The 22,648-nt window shown below is 34.6% G+C and overlaps 3 protein-coding genes across 3 annotated transcripts; all 3 read left to right on the plus strand.

Moving 5' to 3' along the window:
• Nucleotides 1–5,115: 5,115 nt before the first annotated feature.
• Nucleotides 5,116–9,098, plus strand: LOC131148645 (protein trichome birefringence-like 9). The gene is given in 5 exon segments (XM_058098499.1): nt 5,116–5,388; nt 5,390–5,502; nt 6,124–6,513; nt 7,931–8,089; nt 8,756–9,098. Coding segments are annotated over 5 exon segments (1,278 nt in total).
• A 2,519-nt stretch (nt 9,099–11,617) lies between these two features.
• Nucleotides 11,618–15,758, plus strand: LOC131148651 (protein trichome birefringence-like 9). The gene is made up of 4 exons (XM_058098511.1): nt 11,618–12,003; nt 12,626–13,015; nt 14,430–14,588; nt 15,255–15,758. The coding sequence occupies exons 1-4, from the start codon at nt 11,618–11,620 to the stop codon at nt 15,595–15,597; spliced, it is 1,278 nt and encodes a 425-aa protein (XP_057954494.1). The 3' UTR covers nt 15,598–15,758.
• A 2,358-nt stretch (nt 15,759–18,116) lies between these two features.
• Nucleotides 18,117–22,258, plus strand: LOC131148656 (protein trichome birefringence-like 9). Its single transcript, XM_058098522.1, has 4 exons — nt 18,117–18,502; nt 19,124–19,513; nt 20,930–21,088; nt 21,755–22,258. The coding sequence occupies exons 1-4, from the start codon at nt 18,117–18,119 to the stop codon at nt 22,095–22,097; spliced, it is 1,278 nt and encodes a 425-aa protein (XP_057954505.1). The 3' UTR covers nt 22,098–22,258.
• The last annotated feature ends 390 nt before the right edge of the window (nt 22,259–22,648 follow it).

Genomic DNA, 22,648 nt, shown 5'->3' on the forward strand with positions numbered 1-22,648 from the left:
GTACAGGGATTTGCGAGAATATTTTTGGTGGAGTGGAATGAAGAAGAAGATAGTCGAGTTTGTATAGCAGTGCTTGACTTGTTAATAGGTTAAAGCCGAGCACCAGAGACCAGCAGGGTAGTTACAATCGTTGTTAATTCCAGAGTGGAAATGGGATCATGTTTCGATGGATTTTGTTATGGGGTTACCATCAGTGCTTCAGGGATTGAATGCGATTTGGGTGGTTTTCGATTGTCTAACGAAGACCGCTCATTTCATCCCTATTGAAGTCGGTTGTTCCATGAACAAGTTGGCAGAGATTTATGTTCAGAAGATAGTTCGTGTTCATGGGGTATTGGTATCCATAGTTTCAGATTGAGATCCTTGGTTTACTTCACAATTTTGGAAAAGTTTTCAGGAAGCTATGGGTACACAACTAGCATTTAGAACTGCTTTCCACCCTTAGACAAATGGTTAGACTGAGAGGACAATCCAGACACTAGAAGATATGCTTCGTGCTTGTGTGCTTGACTTTGGAGGTAGCTGGACTCAGTTTATGTCGTTAGTCTGGTTTGCTTACAATAATAGCTATTAGGCTAGTATCGACATGACACCCTACGAGGCATTGTATGGTAGGAGATGTCGTTGTCCTCTTTTCTGGGTTGAAGTAGGTGAAAGGTGAGTTTTGGGTCCAGAGATAGTACAACAAGCTTGTGACAAGGTCCGACTAATTAAAGAAAGAATCAGTACTGCGTAGAGTTGGCAGAAAAGCTATGCAGACACTCGCCGTCGAGAGTTATAATTCGATGTAGGAGATCGAGTATTCTTGAAGATGGCTCCTCTGAAAGGAGTTATGAGATTTGGGAAGAAGAGCAAGTTGAGCCCTAAGTATATTGACCCTTTTGAGATACTAGAAAGAATAGGGTCAGTTGCCTATAGGCTAACTTTGCCACCAGCTCTGACTAGAATTCATGATGTGTTTCATGTTGTTATGCTAAGGAAATACGTTCCAGACCCATCCCACATAATCAACTATGCAGAGATAGAGCTTAAAGAATCATTAGCTTATGAAGAAGTGCTAGTTCAGTTCAGATCTTAGATAACAAGACTCAAACACTGCGCACCAAAGAGATTCAATTAGTAAAAGTTTTGTGGAAAAATCATGATATAGAGGAAACTTCTTGGGAACTCGAAGAGCAGATAAGATAGAGATACCCGTAGTTGTTCCAAGAGATTGGTGATAGTAGGTAAAGTACAAGTAATTAGATAAAGTTTCTTTTGCAGGTACATGTATTGAATTAGTTAGTAAGTGGTCTTGTTAGATTTATATGTGTAATCTCCCAGAACATAAATGTAACCACAGTATTCCTCCGCCATAAGTGAGGGTAAGTAATAAAATAAGTAGACCATTTGCCTATATGGGATGATGGATGATGATACAGATAGTAAATTTTGAGGATGAAATTTTATAAGGAGGGAAAAATATAATAACCCAAAGAATTAGAAGGGTTCTCATCAACGAACACAGGGGATTCGTCGACGAGAATACAAGAGGAGCTCATCGACGAGGATAGGTTTTGTCGACGAGAAGATATCGAGAGAGGGTTTTTGGAAGTCTGAAATTCGTCGACGAGAGTACAGGTTCGTCGACGAACTTTTTACAGGACTCGTCGACGAGGTGACATGTCTCATCAACGAATCCGACTATATAAATAGCTGAAACTTGAATTTTTGGCAGATTTTGGTGCAAGAAAACCTCTCTCTCTCTCTCTCTCTCTATCTAAAATGCACCTCTCTTCTTCTCTATTCTATCTCGGCTCCATTTTTTCGCCGGATTGAAAATCTGAGGTCAGCACGACACTTCTGACGAAGTTCTCTGCAAGTCTGCTGAAACTGATCATTGGTGGAGTTGATTTGGAATTCATCTCAAATTCAGGGTAAAGCGTTTTATTAAGAATATGCTTTCCCTACAGTTATAAAAATGTTGTATGTAGGAAAATACTGATGTTTTGTTTTGGGAGATGTCGTTTTCAGGGTGTTGAGTGGAGAACCTTGTGGGTGTAGGGTCAGAGTATAGTAGAGGTTTTTCAAAAACCAGGTAAGGGAAATAGGCTATGTTAGGAGTTTTACAATATTAGCAGATATTTTATATATATCGGTTTATTATCCAACTTTTACAGAATAAGAGTTTTCAACGTTTGTGTGGCCTGAGTAGATATTTATTTGATATAGGACTTATATAGCTTTTTACAACATATCATATTATATACAGTATTTACATATAAATATTGATGTATATCACAGTATATTTCAGAACAGCTAGTATAGATACTTATCCAGATCAGAATACATATACAGAAGTTTACTCATATTAGTATATTACAGTTTATTCAGAATTAGTACATTACAATTTTTGTATAGATCAGTTTATATAGTATTTATAGTATGCCATGTTTTCCTAAATGTCATAACACTCAGAGTATACAGAAAAATTATACAGACAGAGTATACAAATAGATTATACAAACAGATTGTATAGACAGATTATACAATATAACATCAAGATGCTATAGTTATTCGGATATTACAGTATTTACAACACAAAGTTATAGTGTTACGGTTATTTTGGAAACATGATGAAAACAATAAAAGAGTATATATGTATATATATATATAGTATCAGATCCTGTGAAAAGATTATAGACAGATATAGATACAGAATACAGAGCATGGTACCGTTGTTAATACAGATAGAGTGCAACCACATATCTCAGATAGTGTGTGGGTACCGTCAAACTGTGCTCGGAGAGGATGCAGCTCCCCAGTTTGCTGGGTTGAGGGGGTAAGTTTGACAAGGTAGCAGCCAGTTCCACGCCTAGGAGTGGATGCAGTTTGGCCGGACTGAGGTAGTGTAGAGTATAGTGACTTACCTGGAGGGCCGGCAAGGTTAAGTCCCGCCTATGGGCCGCACAATCCTGTCATAAGGGGTCAAATCATGACATACAGAGTTCTAGGGATAAAGCATAGCTATGTATATGTATACAGTTTTACAGTATTTGATAAATATAGTATGATTTAGTAGTATGAAAAGTAGAAAATTCATATGATATAGTTATGTTTTAAACTGAGAAAGTGTAAGCTATGCTTTACAAATTTATCCTTTATTACAGATATGATGTTATTTAAAGTTTCTGTAACTTAGTCACCACACACTAGTAATATATAACATATTTCTACTTACTGAGCGTCGACTCATCTCATGACTCTAACATTTTTCAGGTGAGCCATTAGGCGAGTAGATCAAGCTCGCGGATAGAGAGTTTACTTGGTTACCCTGGTTATAGGGTAAGGTTGTACAGGTTTTTGTATTTTTGGGATAGATATTATTGGAGAGAGATGTATTATATAGCTATGGTTTAGAAATACAGATTCCTGGTATTGTATGGTATATGTGGTTATGTGATCTATGTTTCTGTTGCGTAGGTATGATTTTGTATACAGGATTACCCCGATGCTTTCTGAGGCTGATTTTCATAGTAGGGGGTATTAGAACAGTTCATATGTAAAAAAAAAAATGATATAATTTGGAGGTCGTTACATCACTGGACACCTCCTAACCATTTTGGACGACTTTGGATCACTCGAAATCATCAAAATTGGTTAACAAGAATGAAAATGTCCCGACATGCGAACATTAAATTGAGAAAAGGTGGGGAGAAATTAGGATCTGTCCTGTTTTTTCGGTGAATTGACACCGAGGCAAAATTTGGTGCTGACATTTGCATGGAAGGATTAGTTAATTATAAAATGGTATTAAATTATTTAATGATCATAGTTAACAAATAGTCAATCCTATTAACTTTACTGCTCTTTTCTAATAGTTTAAGAGGTGTAAATGATATTTTTAGAAGTTCAAGGGTATATTTGTAATGGACACCATATTTTGGGGGGAGGGTAAGTTAATTTTTCTTATTATTATTTTAAAAACACTTAGAAAAGAACTATTCCTAATCACACGAAACATTTGGACCCCATCAATTGTAAGATACCATCATAGCAGATAGACTTACATAAATTAGAGATATTGCTTTGTATAGGTCCCATTGAATATTAATATAACATCTTATGATTGGTGAGTCACAAATTTTACGCATATAAATAATCTCATATAAGTATTTTTTTATTACTAAATAAAAAGTTCTATGTAGACATAAGCATGAAATAAAATAAAATAATAAAAATTTAATATGATTTGAAAAAAGAGAGGATGGAAGTGAGAGAAATACTTATACATATGCTAACGCGTGGGATAATGATAAAAGTAGAACTTTGAAAGAGAATAAAGGGGACACAACAACAACAATAAAAGATCCAAATGCTATGAATAATAATAAAATGAGGATATTTAATAAATAATGGTTTTAGTTTATAGTGCATCCACTTTTGCAATATAGTCTTGACCTAAAATACTAAAGTGATAAACTAATTTCAGTCTATTCAAATAGCCATTATTTCTTACATATCTATAGTGGGGAGTTTTTTACAAGATTACTTATATAGGCTTAATGGTACTTTCCTCTTTTTTGTTTTTTAGGAAAGTGATTTCATTTCATGATATATAGTTTCATTTACATTCAATTATATTAATTATTATTAAATTTTTAGATTTTAAAAAGGGTAATTAAAACTTTAACCAAGGAGTTAAGTGCGATAAATGTGTAAACTTATTATATATATTCATAATAATTGATTTTTTGACTGAATTTCTAAATTGATAATATACTTTTTTTCATAAATCTCCTCCATACACTGCAGAATTCCCCCAGAGTGTGTATTTTAAACGTCGCATTAAAATTTGTAAATAAACGTGTTAAAGAGGGTGCGTACGACACACATCGCCTCTTGGGCAGTGTATCGTAGAGCTAGAGTCCAGTCATTAAACCAAATTCATTGCCTCATAATTAGCATCCAACCACGTTCATTAGTAATTACCCCCCCACAAAACATTTGCCTGTTTAGCGAATCAACGGCTAATTTATTTATTAATTAATTAAATTCCCTCTCTCTCTCTCTCTGAGGAACTCTACTATTGAATTGAATTCTTCAAAATAGACACTTTCTCTGCTTCCTCTAATTATGGATCGCCAACCCAATGCCCAAAATCTCCGACTCGCTCCTTTTAACGACATAATCATCAAGAGAGAATTGGCCTACGCGCTTTCTTTCCTCATCCTCCTCATCTCTTCCATCGTCTCCCTTAGATATGTGAGCCCTTTTCAGTCGCGCTCTCTTATTCCAAACTTCTTGTCCCAAATCCTTCCCGGCAACAGAAAAATAGCAGCAGCAGAAGAAGCTTGTGATTACTCTAATGGCAGATGGGTTTGGGATGACCACCCCCCCGCTTCTGCCCTACACCGAGAACTGCCCCTTCCTCGATCCCGGCTTCCGCTGCCGCCAAAATGGACGGCCCGATGAAGACTATCTCAAGTGGCGATGGCAACCCAAAGGCTGTGATCTTCCCAGGTGCGTACGTACGTACGTGCAAGTTGCCACCTTGTGCATATGCCTTTTAGGCTTCTCCACGTTCATGCATGAAACTAGTTTTGAGTTGTTTCTTAGTGCTATATATGTGTTTGGTAGGAAAGAGAGATGAAGAAAAATTAACGAGAGAAAAGGATGAGCACAATATCTGTACACATGATTTCCTTTTTCTTTATTTGGCAACTGACAGGGTGTAAAACTAAACCAAGGAAAAACAGCTAATCAAAGTAAAGGAGGTCAATTTTTTCCACTTTTCTTTTTAAAACAGATCAAATTAATTTTCCTCCATTGCAAAACTTATCTTTTTCTTTTTTGACTGGGAATTCTTATCTCCTTAATTCGAGTGAACTGATCACTCCCACCACAACTAGCATAAGGTAATCCAAAGATGACCCACTGTGAAAAAGAAACGAACACAAAACCTCTTTCAGTTTCTTATCTGCCCTTACCATTGGTCGGTTCTTTCACTCTCTTTCTTTTCATCTTGTCAAATACAACACACACACACAAATTAATTAGTGTGATGTTTTTTCCTTCTATTTTATCCTCATTAAGTATATACCTTTTTATTTTACTTTTTGGGTTTGCAATTAATGTTATTAGATTTAATGCGAGTGATCTATTGGAAAGGAGCTGGAATGGAAGAATAGTGTTTGTGGGGGACTCACTGGGGAGAAACCAGTGGGAGTCAATGGTGTGCATGCTTGCACAAGCAGTCTCTAACCAGTCCACAATATACGAAGAGAATGGAAACCCCATAACCAAACACAAGGGCTATCTCTCCATTAGGTTCCACCAACACAATCTCACAGTGGAGTACTACAGGGCACCTTTTCTGATCACCGTCGGCCGGCCGCCGCCGGATTCGTCGGAGGAAGTTCGGGCTGCCATTATGGTGGACAAGCTGCATCCTTATTCCAAACGCTGGGTGGGAGCGGATGTTCTAGTTTTCAACGCCGGGCATTGGTGGAATAAAGACAAAACTGTCAAAATGTAAGAGACCTTCATTCTGTTCTTTCTTACGTTATATTATATTATGTTATATTATTATATAGGATAAGAGGCATTAATCTGTTGAGGTTTTAAAAATCTTACAAATCTTTTTTAAGTTTTAAAAATCTCAGAAAATTTATTTATTTTTTATCAAATATTAGAGGAGACCTGTATATTTTAATTGAAATCTTAAAAAAAGTTAATAACATTTTCAAATTTTCAAATAACTCATTTTTTTGTCAAACCTTTGAGAGAGATAAGTTTACTTTATCCTATTTAATGTGTGTGTGTTCCCTTTTTTTTTTTTTTCTTTTTTAGTGGCATGTTTCATGGAGAAGTTGGAAATTGAAATGAATGGAAAGAAAAAAAAAAATGCTCCTCTTATTTCCTTTGTGATCGAAGAGGGAAGAGAATATTAGGAATTTACAATTGTAATAATGAGAAAGGATAATAATTAGGTAAATTTATATTATTTATTCAATTTGTTTTTCCCATTTCCTTTCTCACTCTTTCCAACTTGGAAGGATTGATTTTTTTTTTTTGAACAAGGAAAATACTACATTGCATTAAAAGGTGATCATTATTGATAAAAGATATTGAATTTTTATAAATTTGGTAAAAGATACAAATCTCAATTGAGGTTTCAAAAATTTCACTTCTATGAGATTTGTCATAAAGGTAAAACCTTCTCTTATATTTGGTAAAAAAAAAAAAAAAAAAAACTTTTTAAAGAATCTAAGTATTCCGAAAATCAAATATTAGGGAAGTAAACATGAGAGATCTACAAAATTCTTGAAATCTCATGGAATCAGCATTTTTTATCGTATAAACTTGTGCTTTTTGTTACATTGGACACTCAAATGGGTATTTTTTGTTTCTTTTTTCTTCTTTCACTCCGGCAGTTAGCGAGGATGTTCCTTAGTTAGGAACAAATGGCACTATATCCATGGTGAGGTGGCAATAAAATTTCATCCCTTATGCCTTTCTTCCTCCCACTTATTGTATTTAACCAAGCATAATTAAAGAAAGAAAAGGTAAAATGTTTTTAACTTTTTTCACCTACCCTCTTTGTCTAGTACTTGGATCCCCCTCTTCCGGGGTTATGGCCCTTGGATAGTTTTTAGAGTTTGGTTAGCGGGAAAGATGGGCGAAAAGAAAGAAAATAGTGGACATTTATTTAATATAATTAAATTTTCTTTAAAATAAAATATTAATAATAGTTAAAATTAAAATTTTATTGATTAATTTGATATATCTTTTGCCTTCTTTCTTAATAATAAAATATGAAAAAGTGAATTGCTTCATATTTTTCTTTTCATTCCTTTTTCTTTATATTTTTCAAGTTTCGAATGGGGTGTTGGAGAATTGAGTTTCGTATTTCTGTTGTCTGCATTTAGAGGTTGACTATGTCGTGCAGGGGCAAGTACTTTCATGAAGGAGGGATTGTGAACAAGAGCATGGAAGTGACGGAAGCATTTCGAAGGTCTTTGCAGACATGGAAGTCTTGGGCACTACACAATCTTGATCCACAGAGAAGCCATATCTTCTTCCGCAGCTTCTCTCCTGTGCATTATAGGTTAGTTTTTATTCTTTTTCTTCTTTATTTTATTAATATTAAAGAACTTGCATGGTTTTAAAATTTACAACGCACAAATATGTTGCACGTGTTGCATTAGTATTTTTCATGCAATGTACGAGCGAGATTGACATTAATCTCTCCTACGCACAGTTTATATGGAAAATCCTAATGCAGGCATAGTAAAGTTCAAAGTGGTTGATTCGTGTAATGGAGTGAGTTCCCAATAGAATGGAATAAATATTTGAATGAAAAACATGAATTAGATTAATTTGATCCATTCTGAATTCATTCAAATTTTCAAAAAACAAAATTTATATATTTAGTTTATTTTGTCTACTTCTAATTAGCATATGAATCTTTTTGCTTTGAGCATCCGTTGTTTGCTTTTTGATCCACCAGCTTTACGGGTTTGTTTTAAACTTTCGCGAGATACATATTGTTCATGTTAAAAGACACCTGTCTTATAGAATACGTCCCACATAGTTAGAGTACCACCACCTTTGTAAGTCCAAAATACCATAAGAATATATTCGATAAGGGGCTTCGACGTACACATAACGCGATTGATAGTTATAACTAGCTAGGATATTGCATGCATCTAGCTAATAAATTAAGTGAAAAGACTTGGTGAAAATTAATGAAAATGGGGGGGCATGCGCGCAGGGGCGGGACATGGAACCAAGGGGGGAGATGCGACACAAACACAGAACCAGAAACAAACTACGCAAAGCTGGAAGCAGAGGCTGCAGACAATGTGGTGATACACGATGTAGTTGAGGAGATAGGAGACGCAGACAGGAAGGTAAAGGCGGAGTTTTTGAACATATCATATTTATCAGAGTTCAGGAGAGATGGTCACGCGTCAATCCACAGGGAGGCAGGCACTCCAGTAGGTGCACCCCAAGACTGCAGCCACTGGTGCCTCCCCGGCGTCCCCGACACTTGGAATCAACTCCTCTATGCTCACCTTTTGCTCCTGGGTTTCACTACCAATTTTAATTCTTAATTAATGAATTATTTCAAGGAGAAGATTGGAGGATGGTCGTTGGGCCATCGGGTTTGGCCTCTCTTTCTTGTTCACTTACATGTTCTTATATGTTATGTCAACATGTGTATAATTACGAGCTAAGTGTTGGAAAATAATTTAGTGAAATCTTATGATTTATATACCAATCTGTTTTGTTCAAATTCAGGTTACGCTTGTAAATGAAATCTATTTATCTTTGCACTCCATTAATGCAGGCAAGGACTTGTTAATTTTATTTAGTTGTCATTAAAATAAAGATAGTATTTGGGAGGATCAATATGAGATTTGAATTTGTATTTATGTTGATTTGAGAGAAAATTCCTATAAATTTTATATTATATTTTGTCAAGTGCGCACAAGTTCAAATCTAAGGCATAAATTTCATATTCAATCCCCAAGTGCTGCGTAAGATATGATCCCATTAAAATTATTTTATGCCAACAAAGTTAAAATCAAAACTATCATTATATGACCAAAAGTAAACTTTTGATGCCGCTGACAATGTTGTACAAAATTATAGTGGAAAGATAAAAGCAAGAAAATTAAAGCATAATTCTTTGCTGCAAGAGTAGTTGAACGCTAAAGTACAATACTCTATTATCTTAAAATTGAAGTTGTGAAGTTGCACAGCACAATATCATTCTAGGGTTTGATTACTCATGCATGCTACAAGCAAGTTGCGCACTAAGTAACACCTCATTGTGGCAAAGAAAAATTTAGTTTTTAGTGCCTTATTGAGTTACTATGTTTTAATGTCTTATTTTGTTTTTTTTTTTTAAAGTTTTGACGGCTTTATGCCCCGGGATGCCCAGGTTGAGTGTATTTACAATTTTGTTGATTGGGAGATTAAGTCTCCCTCCTCTCGGGTATGCCTAGAGTTTCTGTACATATCTATTTTTGGTCAATATAATTTATCATTTACTGATAAAAAAAAAATTTAGTGGTAGAAACATAAAAGAATAGCGAAGACAATTGTTATAAAGAGAAAGAAGAGGGTGGTGTATCCCTAAATGGAAAATGTCTCTATTATAGGTGCCGCATGCGCAAGAGGGTGTTAGCATATGAATAATTAACTTAGAGATTATTTTGAAAAAGTTTAAAATAGACATGCACATAACTTTGATTCATGAATAGTTAAAACTGAATTTCAAAAACCAAAAAGCATTGATTGTTCAAACTTCAAATTTTTAAAATTCAACAATCATTGCTGTAATTTACAACCACAAAAAATTGATAAACAATTGCCTAAATTAAGCATTAGAACAGAAAAAAGGATTAAGCTTATTAGAATGTGAAAGTGAATACAATTGCATATTAGAATTAGCTTGAAAACCTTTGATTGTTACTATAAAATAAAGAGAGCTTTAGATATAAAAAAATAAATTTTATAAAAGAATAAAAATATACGGAGTGTCAAGTGCAACAGTATGGGTATTATACACAAAGACCCATTCTCTAGTTATTGCCTCTCTCCTCACGACATTAAAAAAGGAAGGACAATTTTATAAATAAAAAAAAATTAAATACATAGAAAAGGAAACTAGGGTATTGTGTGTGAGTGGGGGGTGCTCATCAAAATTAAAATAAAAGAAGAAAAAAGGGTTGATGGCAACTTAACGAAAAAGAGAGGATGGAAGTGAGAGAAATACTTATACATATGCTAACGCGTGGGATAATGATAAAAGTAGAACTTTGAAAGAGAATAAAGGGGACACAACAAGAACAATAAAAGATCCAAATGCTATGAATAATAATAAAATGAGGATATTTAATAAATAATGGTTTTAGTTTATAGTGCATCCACTTTTGCAATATAGTCTTGACCTAAAATACTAAAGTGATAAACTAATTTCAGTCTATTCAAATAGCCATTATTTCTTACATATCTATAGTGGGGAGTTTTTTACAAGATTACTTATATAGGCTTAATGGTACTTTCCTCTTTTTTGTTTTTTAGGAAAGTGATTTCATTTCATGATATATAGTTTCATTTACATTCAATTATATTAATTATTATTAAATTTTTAGATTTTAAAAAGGGTAATTAAAACTTTAACCAAGGAGTTAAGTGCGATAAATGTGTAAACTTATTATATATATTCATAATAATTGATTTTTTGACTGAATTTCTAAATTGATAATATACTTTTTTTCATAAATCTCCTCCATACACTGCAGAATTCCCCCAGAGTGTGTATTTTAAACGTCGCATTAAAATTTGTAAATAAACGTGTTAAAGAGGGTGCGTACGACACACATCGCCTCTTGGGCAGTGTACCGTAGAGCTAGAGTCCAGTCATTAAACCAAATTCATTGCCTCATAATTAGCATCCAACCACGTTCATTAGTAATTACCCCCCACAAAACATTTGCCTGTTTAGCGAATCAACGGCTAATTTATTTATTAATTAATTAAATTCCCTCTCTCTCTCTCTCTGAGGAACTCTACTATTGAATTGAATTCTTCAAAATAGACACTTTCTCTGCTTCCTCTAATTATGGATCGCCAACCCAATGCCCAAAATCTCCGACTCGCTCCTTTTAACGACATAATCATCAAGAGAGAATTGGCCTACGCGCTTTCTTTCCTCATCCTCCTCATCTCTTCCATCGTCTCCCTTAGATATGTGAGCCCTTTTCAGTCGCGCTCTCTTATTCCAAACTTCTTGTCCCAAATCCTTCCCGGCAACAGAAAAATAGCAGCAGCAGAAGAAGCTTGTGATTACTCTAATGGCAGATGGGTTTGGGATGACCACCCCCCGCTTCTGCCCTACACCGAGAACTGCCCCTTCCTCGATCCCGGCTTCCGCTGCCGCCAAAATGGACGGCCCGATGAAGACTATCTCAAGTGGCGATGGCAACCCAAAGGCTGTGATCTTCCCAGGTGCGTACGTACGTACGTGCAAGTTGCCACCTTGTGCATATGCCTTTTAGGCTTCTCCACGTTCATGCATGAAACTAGTTTTGAGTTGTTTCTTAGTGCTATATATGTGTTTGGTAGGAAAGAGAGATGAAGAAAAATTAACGAGAGAAAAGGATGAGCACAATATCTGTACACATGATTTCCTTTTTCTTTATTTGGCAACTGACAGGGTGTAAAACTAAACCAAGGAAAAACAGCTAATCAAAGTAAAGGAGGTCAATTTTTTCCACTTTTCTTTTTAAAACAGATCAAATTAATTTTCCTCCATTGCAAAACTTATCTTTTTCTTTTTTGACTGGGAATTCTTATCTCCTTAATTCGAGTGAACTGATCACTCCCACCACAACTAGCATAAGGTAATCCAAAGATGACCCACTGTGAAAAAAGAAACGAACACAAAACCTCTTTCAGTTTCTTATCTGCCCTTACCATTGGTCGGTTCTTTCACTCTCTTTCTTTTCATCTTGTCAAATACAACACACACACACAAATTAATTAGTGTGATGTTTTTTCCTTCTATTTTATCCTCATTAAGTATATACCTTTTTATTTTACTTTTTGGGTTTGCAATTAATGTTATTAGATTTAATGCGAGTGATCTATTGGAAAGGAGCTGGAATGGAAGAATAGTGTTTGTGGGGGACTCACTGGGGAGAAACCAGTGGGAGTCAATGGTGTGCATGCTTGCACAAGCAGTCTCTAACCAGTCCACAATATACGAAGAGAATGGAAACCCCATAACCAAACACAAGGGCTATCTCTCCATTAGGTTCCACCAACACAATCTCACAGTGGAGTACTACAGGGCACCTTTTCTGATCACCGTCGGCCGGCCGCCGCCGGATTCGTCGGAGGAAGTTCGGGCTGCCATTATGGTGGACAAGCTGCATCCTTATTCCAAACGCTGGGTGGGAGCGGATGTTCTAGTTTTCAACGCCGGGCATTGGTGGAATAAAGACAAAACTGTCAAAATGTAAGAGACCTTCATTCTGTTCTTTCTTACGTTATATTATATTATGTTATATTATTATATAGGATAAGAGGCATTAATCTGTTGAGGTTTTAAAAATCTTACAAATCTTTTTTAAGTTTTAAAAATCTCAGAAAATTTATTTATTTTTATCAAATATTAGAGGAGACCTGTATATTTTAATTGAAATCTTAAAAAAAGTTAATAACATTTTCAAATTTTCAAATAACTCATTTTTTTGTCAAACCTTTGAGAGAGATAAGTTTACTTTATCCTATTTAATGTGTGTGTGTTCCCTTTTTTTTTTTTTTCTTTTTTAGTGGCATGTTTCATGGAGAAGTTGGAAATTGAAATGAATGGAAAGAAAAAAAAAATGCTCCTCTTATTTCCTTTGTGATCGAAGAGGGAAGAGAATATTAGGAATTTACAATTGTAATAATGAGAAAGGATAATAATTAGGTAAATTTATATTATTTATTCAATTTGTTTTTCCCATTTCCTTTCTCACTCTTTCCAACTTGGAAGGATTGATTTTTTTTTTTTGAACAAGGAAAATACTACATTGCATTAAAAGGTGATCATTATTGATAAAAGATATTGAATTTTTATAAATTTGGTAAAAGATACAAATCTCAATTGAGGTTTCAAAAATTTCACTTCTATGAGATTTGTCATAAAGGTAAAACCTTCTCTTATATTTGGTAAAAAAAAAAAAAAAAAAACTTTTTAAAGAATCTAAGTATTCCGAAAATCAAATATTAGGGAAGTAAACATGAGAGATCTACAAAATTCTTGAAATCTCATGGAATCAGCATTTTTTATCGTATAAACTTGTGCTTTTTGTTACATTGGACACTCAAATGGGTATTTTTTGTTTCTTTTTTCTTCTTTCACTCCGGCAGTTAGCGAGGATGTTCCTTAGTTAGGAACAAATGGCACTATATCCATGGTGAGGTGGCAATAAAATTTCATCCCTTATGCCTTTCTTCCTCCCACTTATTGTATTTAACCAAGCATAATTAAAGAAAGAAAAGGTAAAATGTTTTTAACTTTTTTCACCTACCCTCTTTGTCTAGTACTTGGATCCCCCTCTTCCGGGGTTATGGCCCTTGGATAGTTTTTAGAGTTTGGTTAGCGGGAAAGATGGGCGAAAAGAAAGAAAATAGTGGACATTTATTTAATATAATTAAATTTTCTTTAAAATAAAATATTAATAATAGTTAAAATTAAAATTTTATTGATTAATTTGATATATCTTTTGCCTTCTTTCTTAATAATAAAATATGAAAAAGTGAATTGCTTCATATTTTTCTTTTCATTCCTTTTTCTTTATATTTTTCAAGTTTCGAATGGGGTGTTGGAGAATTGAGTTTCGTATTTCTGTTGTCTGCATTTAGAGGTTGACTATGTCGTGCAGGGGCAAGTACTTTCATGAAGGAGGGATTGTGAACAAGAGCATGGAAGTGACGGAAGCATTTCGAAGGTCTTTGCAGACATGGAAGTCTTGGGCACTACACAATCTTGATCCACAGAGAAGCCATATCTTCTTCCGCAGCTTCTCTCCTGTGCATTATAGGTTAGTTTTTATTCTTTTTCTTCTTTATTTTATTAATATTAAAGAACTTGCATGGTTTTAAAATTTACAACGCACAAATATGTTGCACGTGTTGCATTAGTATTTTTCATGCAATGTACGAGCGAGATTGACATTAATCTCTCCTACGCACAGTTTATATGGAAAATCCTAATGCAGGCATAGTAAAGTTCAAAGTGGTTGATTCGTGTAATGGAGTGAGTTCCCAATAGAATGGAATAAATATTTGAATGAAAAACATGAATTAGATTAATTTGATCCATTCTGAATTCATTCAAATTTTCAAAAAACAAAATTTATATATTTAGTTTATTTTGTCTACTTCTAATTAGCATATGAATCTTTTTGCTTTGAGCATCCGTTGTTTGCTTTTTGATCCACCAGCTTTACGGGTTTGTTTTAAACTTTCGCGAGATACATATTGTTCATGTTAAAAGACACCTGTCTTATAGAAAACGTCCCACATAGTTAGAGTACCACCACCTTTGTAAGTCCAAAATACCATAAGAATATATTCGATAAGGGGCTTCGACGTACACATAACGCGATTGATAGTTATAACTAGCTAGGATATTGCATGCATCTAGCTAATAAATTAAGTGAAAAGACTTGGTGAAAATTAATGAAAATGGGGGGGCATGCGCGCAGGGGCGGGACATGGAACCAAGGGGGGAGATGCGACACAAACACAGAACCAGAAACAAACTACGCAAAGCTGGAAGCAGAGGCTGCAGACAATGTGGTGATACACGATGTAGTTGAGGAGATAGGAGACGCAGACAGGAAGGTAAAGGCGGAGTTTTTGAACATATCATATTTATCAGAGTTCAGGAGAGATGGTCACGCGTCAATCCACAGGGAGGCAGGCACTCCAGTAGGTGCACCCCAAGACTGCAGCCACTGGTGCCTCCCCGGCGTCCCCGACACTTGGAATCAACTCCTCTATGCTCACCTTTTGCTCCTGGGTTTCACTACCAATTTTAATTCTTAATTAATGAATTATTTCAAGGAGAAGATTGGAGGATGGTCGTTGGGCCATCGGGTTTGGCCTCTCTTTCTTGTTCACTTACATGTTCTTATATGTTATGTCAACATGTGTATAATTACGAGCTAAGTGTTGGAAAATAATTTAGTGAAATCTTATGATTTATATACCAATCTGTTTTGTTCAAATTCAGGTTACGCTTGTAAATGAAATCTATTTATCTTTGCACTCCATTAATGCAGGCAAGGACTTGTTAATTTTATTTAGTTGTCATTAAAATAAAGATAGTATTTGGGAGGATCAATATGAGATTTGAATTTGTATTTATGTTGATTTGAGAGAAAATTCCTATAAATTTTATATTATATTTTGTCAAGTGCGCACAAGTTCAAATCTAAGGCATAAATTTCATATTCAATCCCCAAGTGCTGCGTAAGATATGATCCCATTAAAATTATTTTATGCCAACAAAGTTAAAATCAAAACTATCATTATATGACCAAAAGTAAACTTTTGATGCCGCTGACAATGTTGTACAAAATTATAGTGGAAAGATAAAAGCAAGAAAATTAAAGCATAATTCTTTGCTGCAAGAGTAGTTGAACGCTAAAGTACAATACTCTATTATCTTAAAATTGAAGTTGTGAAGTTGCACAGCACAATATCATTCTAGGGTTTGATTACTCATGCATGCTACAAGCAAGTTGCGCACTAAGTAACACCTCATTGTGGCAAAGAAAAATTTAGTTTTTAGTGCCTTATTGAGTTACTATGTTTTAATGTCTTATTTTGTTTTTTTTTTTTAAAGTTTTGACGGCTTTATGCCCCGGGATGCCCAGGTTGAGTGTATTTACAATTTTGTTGATTGGGAGATTAAGTCTCCCTCCTCTCGGGTATGCCTAGAGTTTCTGTACATATCTATTTTTGGTCAATATAATTTATCATTTACTGATAAAAAAAAAATTTAGTGGTAGAAACATAAAAGAATAGCGAAGACAATTGTTATAAAGAGAAAGAAGAGGGTGGTGTATCCCTAAATGGAAAATGTCTCTATTATAGGTGCCGCATGCGCAAGAGGGTGTTAGCATATGAATAATTAACTTAGAGATTATTTTGAAAAAGTTTAAAATAGACATGCACATAACTTTGATTCATGAATAGTTAAAACTGAATTTCAAAAACCAAAAAGCATTGATTGTTCAAACTTCAAATTTTTAAAATTCAACAATCATTGCTGTAATTTACAACCACAAAAAATTGATAAACAATTGCCTAAATTAAGCATTAGAACAGAAAAAAGGATTAAGCTTATTAGAATGTGAAAGTGAATACAATTGCATATTAGAATTAGCTTGAAAACCTTTGATTGTTACTATAAAATAAAGAGAGCTTTAGATATAAAAAAATAAATTTTATAAAAGAATAAAAATATACGGAGTGTCAAGTGCAACAGTATGGGTATTATACACAAAGACCCATTCTCTAGTTATTGCCTCTCTCCTCACGACATTAAAAAAGGAAGGACAATTTTATAAATAAAAAAAAATTAAATACATAGAAAAGGAAACTAGGGTATTGTGTGTGAGTGGGGGGTGCTCATCAAAATTAAAATAAAAGAAGAAAAAAGGGTTGATGGCAACTTAACGAAAAAGAGAGGATGGAAGTGAGAGAAATACTTATACATATGCTAACGCGTGGGATAATGATAAAAGTAGAACTTTGAAAGAGAATAAAGGGGACACAACAACAACAATAAAAGATCCAAATGCTATGAATAATAATAAAATGAGGATATTTAATAAATAATGGTTTTAGTTTATAGTGCATCCACTTTTGCAATATAGTCTTGACCTAAAATACTAAAGTGATAAACTAATTTCAGTCTATTCAAATAGCCATTATTTCTTACATATCTATAGTGGGGAGTTTTTTACAAGATTACTTATATAGGCTTAATGGTACTTTCCTCTTTTTTGTTTTTTAGGAAAGTGATTTCATTTCATGATATATAGTTTCATTTACATTCAATTATATTAATTATTATTAAATTTTTAGATTTTAAAAAGGGTAATTAAAACTTTAACCAAGGAGTTAAGTGCGATAAATGTGTAAACTTATTATATATATTCATAATAATTGATTTTTTGACTGAATTTCTAAATTGATAATATACTTTTTTTCATAAATCTCCTCCATACACTGCAGAATTCCCCCAGAGTGTGTATTTTAAACGTCGCATTAAAATTTGTAAATAAACGTGTTAAAGAGGGTGCGTACGACACACATCGCCTCTTGGGCAGTGTACCGTAGAGCTAGAGTCCAGTCATTAAACCAAATTCATTGCCTCATAATTAGCATCCAACCACGTTCATTAGTAATTACCCCCCACAAAACATTTGCCTGTTTAGCGAATCAACGGCTAATTTATTTATTAATTAATTAAATTCCCTCTCTCTCTCTCTCTGAGGAACTCTACTATTGAATTGAATTCTTCAAAATAGACACTTTCTCTGCTTCCTCTAATTATGGATCGCCAACCCAATGCCCAAAATCTCCGACTCGCTCCTTTTAACGACATAATCATCAAGAGAGAATTGGCCTACGCGCTTTCTTTCCTCATCCTCCTCATCTCTTCCATCGTCTCCCTTAGATATGTGAGCCCTTTTCAGTCGCGCTCTCTTATTCCAAACTTCTTGTCCCAAATCCTTCCCGGCAACAGAAAAATAGCAGCAGCAGAAGAAGCTTGTGATTACTCTAATGGCAGATGGGTTTGGGATGACCACCCCCCGCTTCTGCCCTACACCGAGAACTGCCCCTTCCTCGATCCCGGCTTCCGCTGCCGCCAAAATGGACGGCCCGATGAAGACTATCTCAAGTGGCGATGGCAACCCAAAGGCTGTGATCTTCCCAGGTGCGTACGTACGTACGTGCAAGTTGCCACCTTGTGCATATGCCTTTTAGGCTTCTCCACGTTCATGCATGAAACTAGTTTTGAGTTGTTTCTTAGTGCTATATATGTGTTTGGTAGGAAAGAGAGATGAAGAAAAATTAACGAGAGAAAAGGATGAGCACAATATCTGTACACATGATTTCCTTTTTCTTTATTTGGCAACTGACAGGGTGTAAAACTAAACCAAGGAAAAACAGCTAATCAAAGTAAAGGAGGTCAATTTTTTCCACTTTTCTTTTTAAAACAGATCAAATTAATTTTCCTCCATTGCAAAACTTATCTTTTTCTTTTTTGACTGGGAATTCTTATCTCCTTAATTCGAGTGAACTGATCACTCCCACCACAACTAGCATAAGGTAATCCAAAGATGACCCACTGTGAAAAAAGAAACGAACACAAACCTCTTTCAGTTTCTTATCTGCCCTTACCATTGGTCGGTTCTTTCACTCTCTTTCTTTTCATCTTGTCAAATACAACACACACACACAAATTAATTAGTGTGATGTTTTTTCCTTCTATTTTATCCTCATTAAGTATATACCTTTTTATTTTACTTTTTGGGTTTGCAATTAATGTTATTAGATTTAATGCGAGTGATCTATTGGAAAGGAGCTGGAATGGAAGAATAGTGTTTGTGGGGGACTCACTGGGGAGAAACCAGTGGGAGTCAATGGTGTGCATGCTTGCACAAGCAGTCTCTAACCAGTCCACAATATACGAAGAGAATGGAAACCCCATAACCAAACACAAGGGCTATCTCTCCATTAGGTTCCACCAACACAATCTCACAGTGGAGTACTACAGGGCACCTTTTCTGATCACCGTCGGCCGGCCGCCGCCGGATTCGTCGGAGGAAGTTCGGGCTGCCATTATGGTGGACAAGCTGCATCCTTATTCCAAACGCTGGGTGGGAGCGGATGTTCTAGTTTTCAACGCCGGGCATTGGTGGAATAAAGACAAAACTGTCAAAATGTAAGAGACCTTCATTCTGTTCTTTCTTACGTTATATTATATTATGTTATATTATTATATAGGATAAGAGGCATTAATCTGTTGAGGTTTTAAAAATCTTACAAATCTTTTTTAAGTTTTAAAAATCTCAGAAAATTTATTTATTTTTTATCAAATATTAGAGGAGACCTGTATATTTTAATTGAAATCTTAAAAAAAGTTAATAACATTTTCAAATTTTCAAATAACTCATTTTTTTGTCAAACCTTTGAGAGAGATAAGTTTACTTTATCCTATTTAATGTGTGTGTGTTCCCTTTTTTTTTTTTTTCTTTTTTAGTGGCATGTTTCATGGAGAAGTTGGAAATTGAAATGAATGGAAAGAAAAAAAAAAATGCTCCTCTTATTTCCTTTGTGATCGAAGAGGGAAGAGAATATTAGGAATTTACAATTGTAATAATGAGAAAGGATAATAATTAGGTAAATTTATATTATTTATTCAATTTGTTTTTCCCATTTCCTTTCTCACTCTTTCCAACTTGGAAGGATTGATTTTTTTTTTTTGAACAAGGAAAATACTACATTGCATTAAAAGGTGATCATTATTGATAAAAGATATTGAATTTTTATAAATTTGGTAAAAGATACAAATCTCAATTGAGGTTTCAAAAATTTCACTTCTATGAGATTTGTCATAAAGGTAAAACCTTCTCTTATATTTGGTAAAAAAAAAAAAAAAAAAACTTTTTAAAGAATCTAAGTATTCCGAAAATCAAATATTAGGGAAGTAAACATGAGAGATCTACAAAATTCTTGAAATCTCATGGAATCAGCATTTTTTATCGTATAAACTTGTGCTTTTTGTTACATTGGACACTCAAATGGGTATTTTTTGTTTCTTTTTTCTTCTTTCACTCCGGCAGTTAGCGAGGATGTTCCTTAGTTAGGAACAAATGGCACTATATCCATGGTGAGGTGGCAATAAAATTTCATCCCTTATGCCTTTCTTCCTCCCACTTATTGTATTTAACCAAGCATAATTAAAGAAAGAAAAGGTAAAATGTTTTTAACTTTTTTCACCTACCCTCTTTGTCTAGTACTTGGATCCCCCTCTTCCGGGGTTATGGCCCTTGGATAGTTTTTAGAGTTTGGTTAGCGGGAAAGATGGGCGAAAAGAAAGAAAATAGTGGACATTTATTTAATATAATTAAATTTTCTTTAAAATAAAATATTAATAATAGTTAAAATTAAAATTTTATTGATTAATTTGATATATCTTTTGCCTTCTTTCTTAATAATAAAATATGAAAAAGTGAATTGCTTCATATTTTTCTTTTCATTCCTTTTTCTTTATATTTTTCAAGTTTCGAATGGGGTGTTGGAGAATTGAGTTTCGTATTTCTGTTGTCTGCATTTAGAGGTTGACTATGTCGTGCAGGGGCAAGTACTTTCATGAAGGAGGGATTGTGAACAAGAGCATGGAAGTGACGGAAGCATTTCGAAGGTCTTTGCAGACATGGAAGTCTTGGGCACTACACAATCTTGATCCACAGAGAAGCCATATCTTCTTCCGCAGCTTCTCTCCTGTGCATTATAGGTTAGTTTTTATTCTTTTTCTTCTTTATTTTATTAATATTAAAGAACTTGCATGGTTTTAAAATTTACAACGCACAAATATGTTGCACGTGTTGCATTAGTATTTTTCATGCAATGTACGAGCGAGATTGACATTAATCTCTCCTACGCACAGTTTATATGGAAAATCCTAATGCAGGCATAGTAAAGTTCAAAGTGGTTGATTCGTGTAATGGAGTGAGTTCCCAATAGAATGGAATAAATATTTGAATGAAAAACATGAATTAGATTAATTTGATCCATTCTGAATTCATTCAAATTTTCAAAAAACAAAATTTATATATTTAGTTTATTTTGTCTACTTCTAATTAGCATATGAATCTTTTTGCTTTGAGCATCCGTTGTTTGCTTTTTGATCCACCAGCTTTACGGGTTTGTTTTAAACTTTCGCGAGATACATATTGTTCATGTTAAAAGACACCTGTCTTATAGAAAACGTCCCACATAGTTAGAGTACCACCACCTTTGTAAGTCCAAAATACCATAAGAATATATTCGATAAGGGGCTTCGACGTACACATAACGCGATTGATAGTTATAACTAGCTAGGATATTGCATGCATCTAGCTAATAAATTAAGTGAAAAGACTTGGTGAAAATTAATGAAAATGGGGGGGCATGCGCGCAGGGGCGGGACATGGAACCAAGGGGGGAGATGCGACACAAACACAGAACCAGAAACAAACTACGCAAAGCTGGAAGCAGAGGCTGCAGACAATGTGGTGATACACGATGTAGTTGAGGAGATAGGAGACGCAGACAGGAAGGTAAAGGCGGAGTTTTTGAACATATCATATTTATCAGAGTTCAGGAGAGATGGTCACGCGTCAATCCACAGGGAGGCAGGCACTCCAGTAGGTGCACCCCAAGACTGCAGCCACTGGTGCCTCCCCGGCGTCCCCGACACTTGGAATCAACTCCTCTATGCTCACCTTTTGCTCCTGGGTTTCACTACCAATTTTAATTCTTAATTAATGAATTATTTCAAGGAGAAGATTGGAGGATGGTCGTTGGGCCATCGGGTTTGGCCTCTCTTTCTTGTTCACTTACATGTTCTTATATGTTATGTCAACATGTGTATAATTACGAGCTAAGTGTTGGAAAATAATTTAGTGAAATCTTATGATTTATATACCAATCTGTTTTGTTCAAATTCAGGTTACGCTTGTAAATGAAATCTATTTATCTTTGCACTCCGTTAATGCAGGCAAGGACTTGTTAATTTTATTTAGTTGTCATGAAAATAAAGATAGTATTTGGGAGGATCAATATGAGATTTGAATTTGTATTTATGTTGATTTGAGAGAAAATTCCTATAAATTTTATATTATATTTTGTCAAGTGCGCACAAGTTCAAATCTAAGGCATAAATTTCATATTCAATCCCCAAGTGCTGCGTAAGATATGATCCCATTAAAATTATTTTATGCCAACAAAGTTAAAATCAAAACTATCATTATATGACCAAAAGTAAACTTTTGATGCCGCTGACAATGTTGTACAAAATTATAGTGGAAAGATA

The sequence above is a fragment of the Malania oleifera genome, chromosome 1 (assembly GCF_029873635.1).
Source record: "Malania oleifera isolate guangnan ecotype guangnan chromosome 1, ASM2987363v1, whole genome shotgun sequence".
Classification (NCBI taxonomy): domain Eukaryota; kingdom Viridiplantae; phylum Streptophyta; class Magnoliopsida; order Santalales; family Ximeniaceae; genus Malania; species Malania oleifera.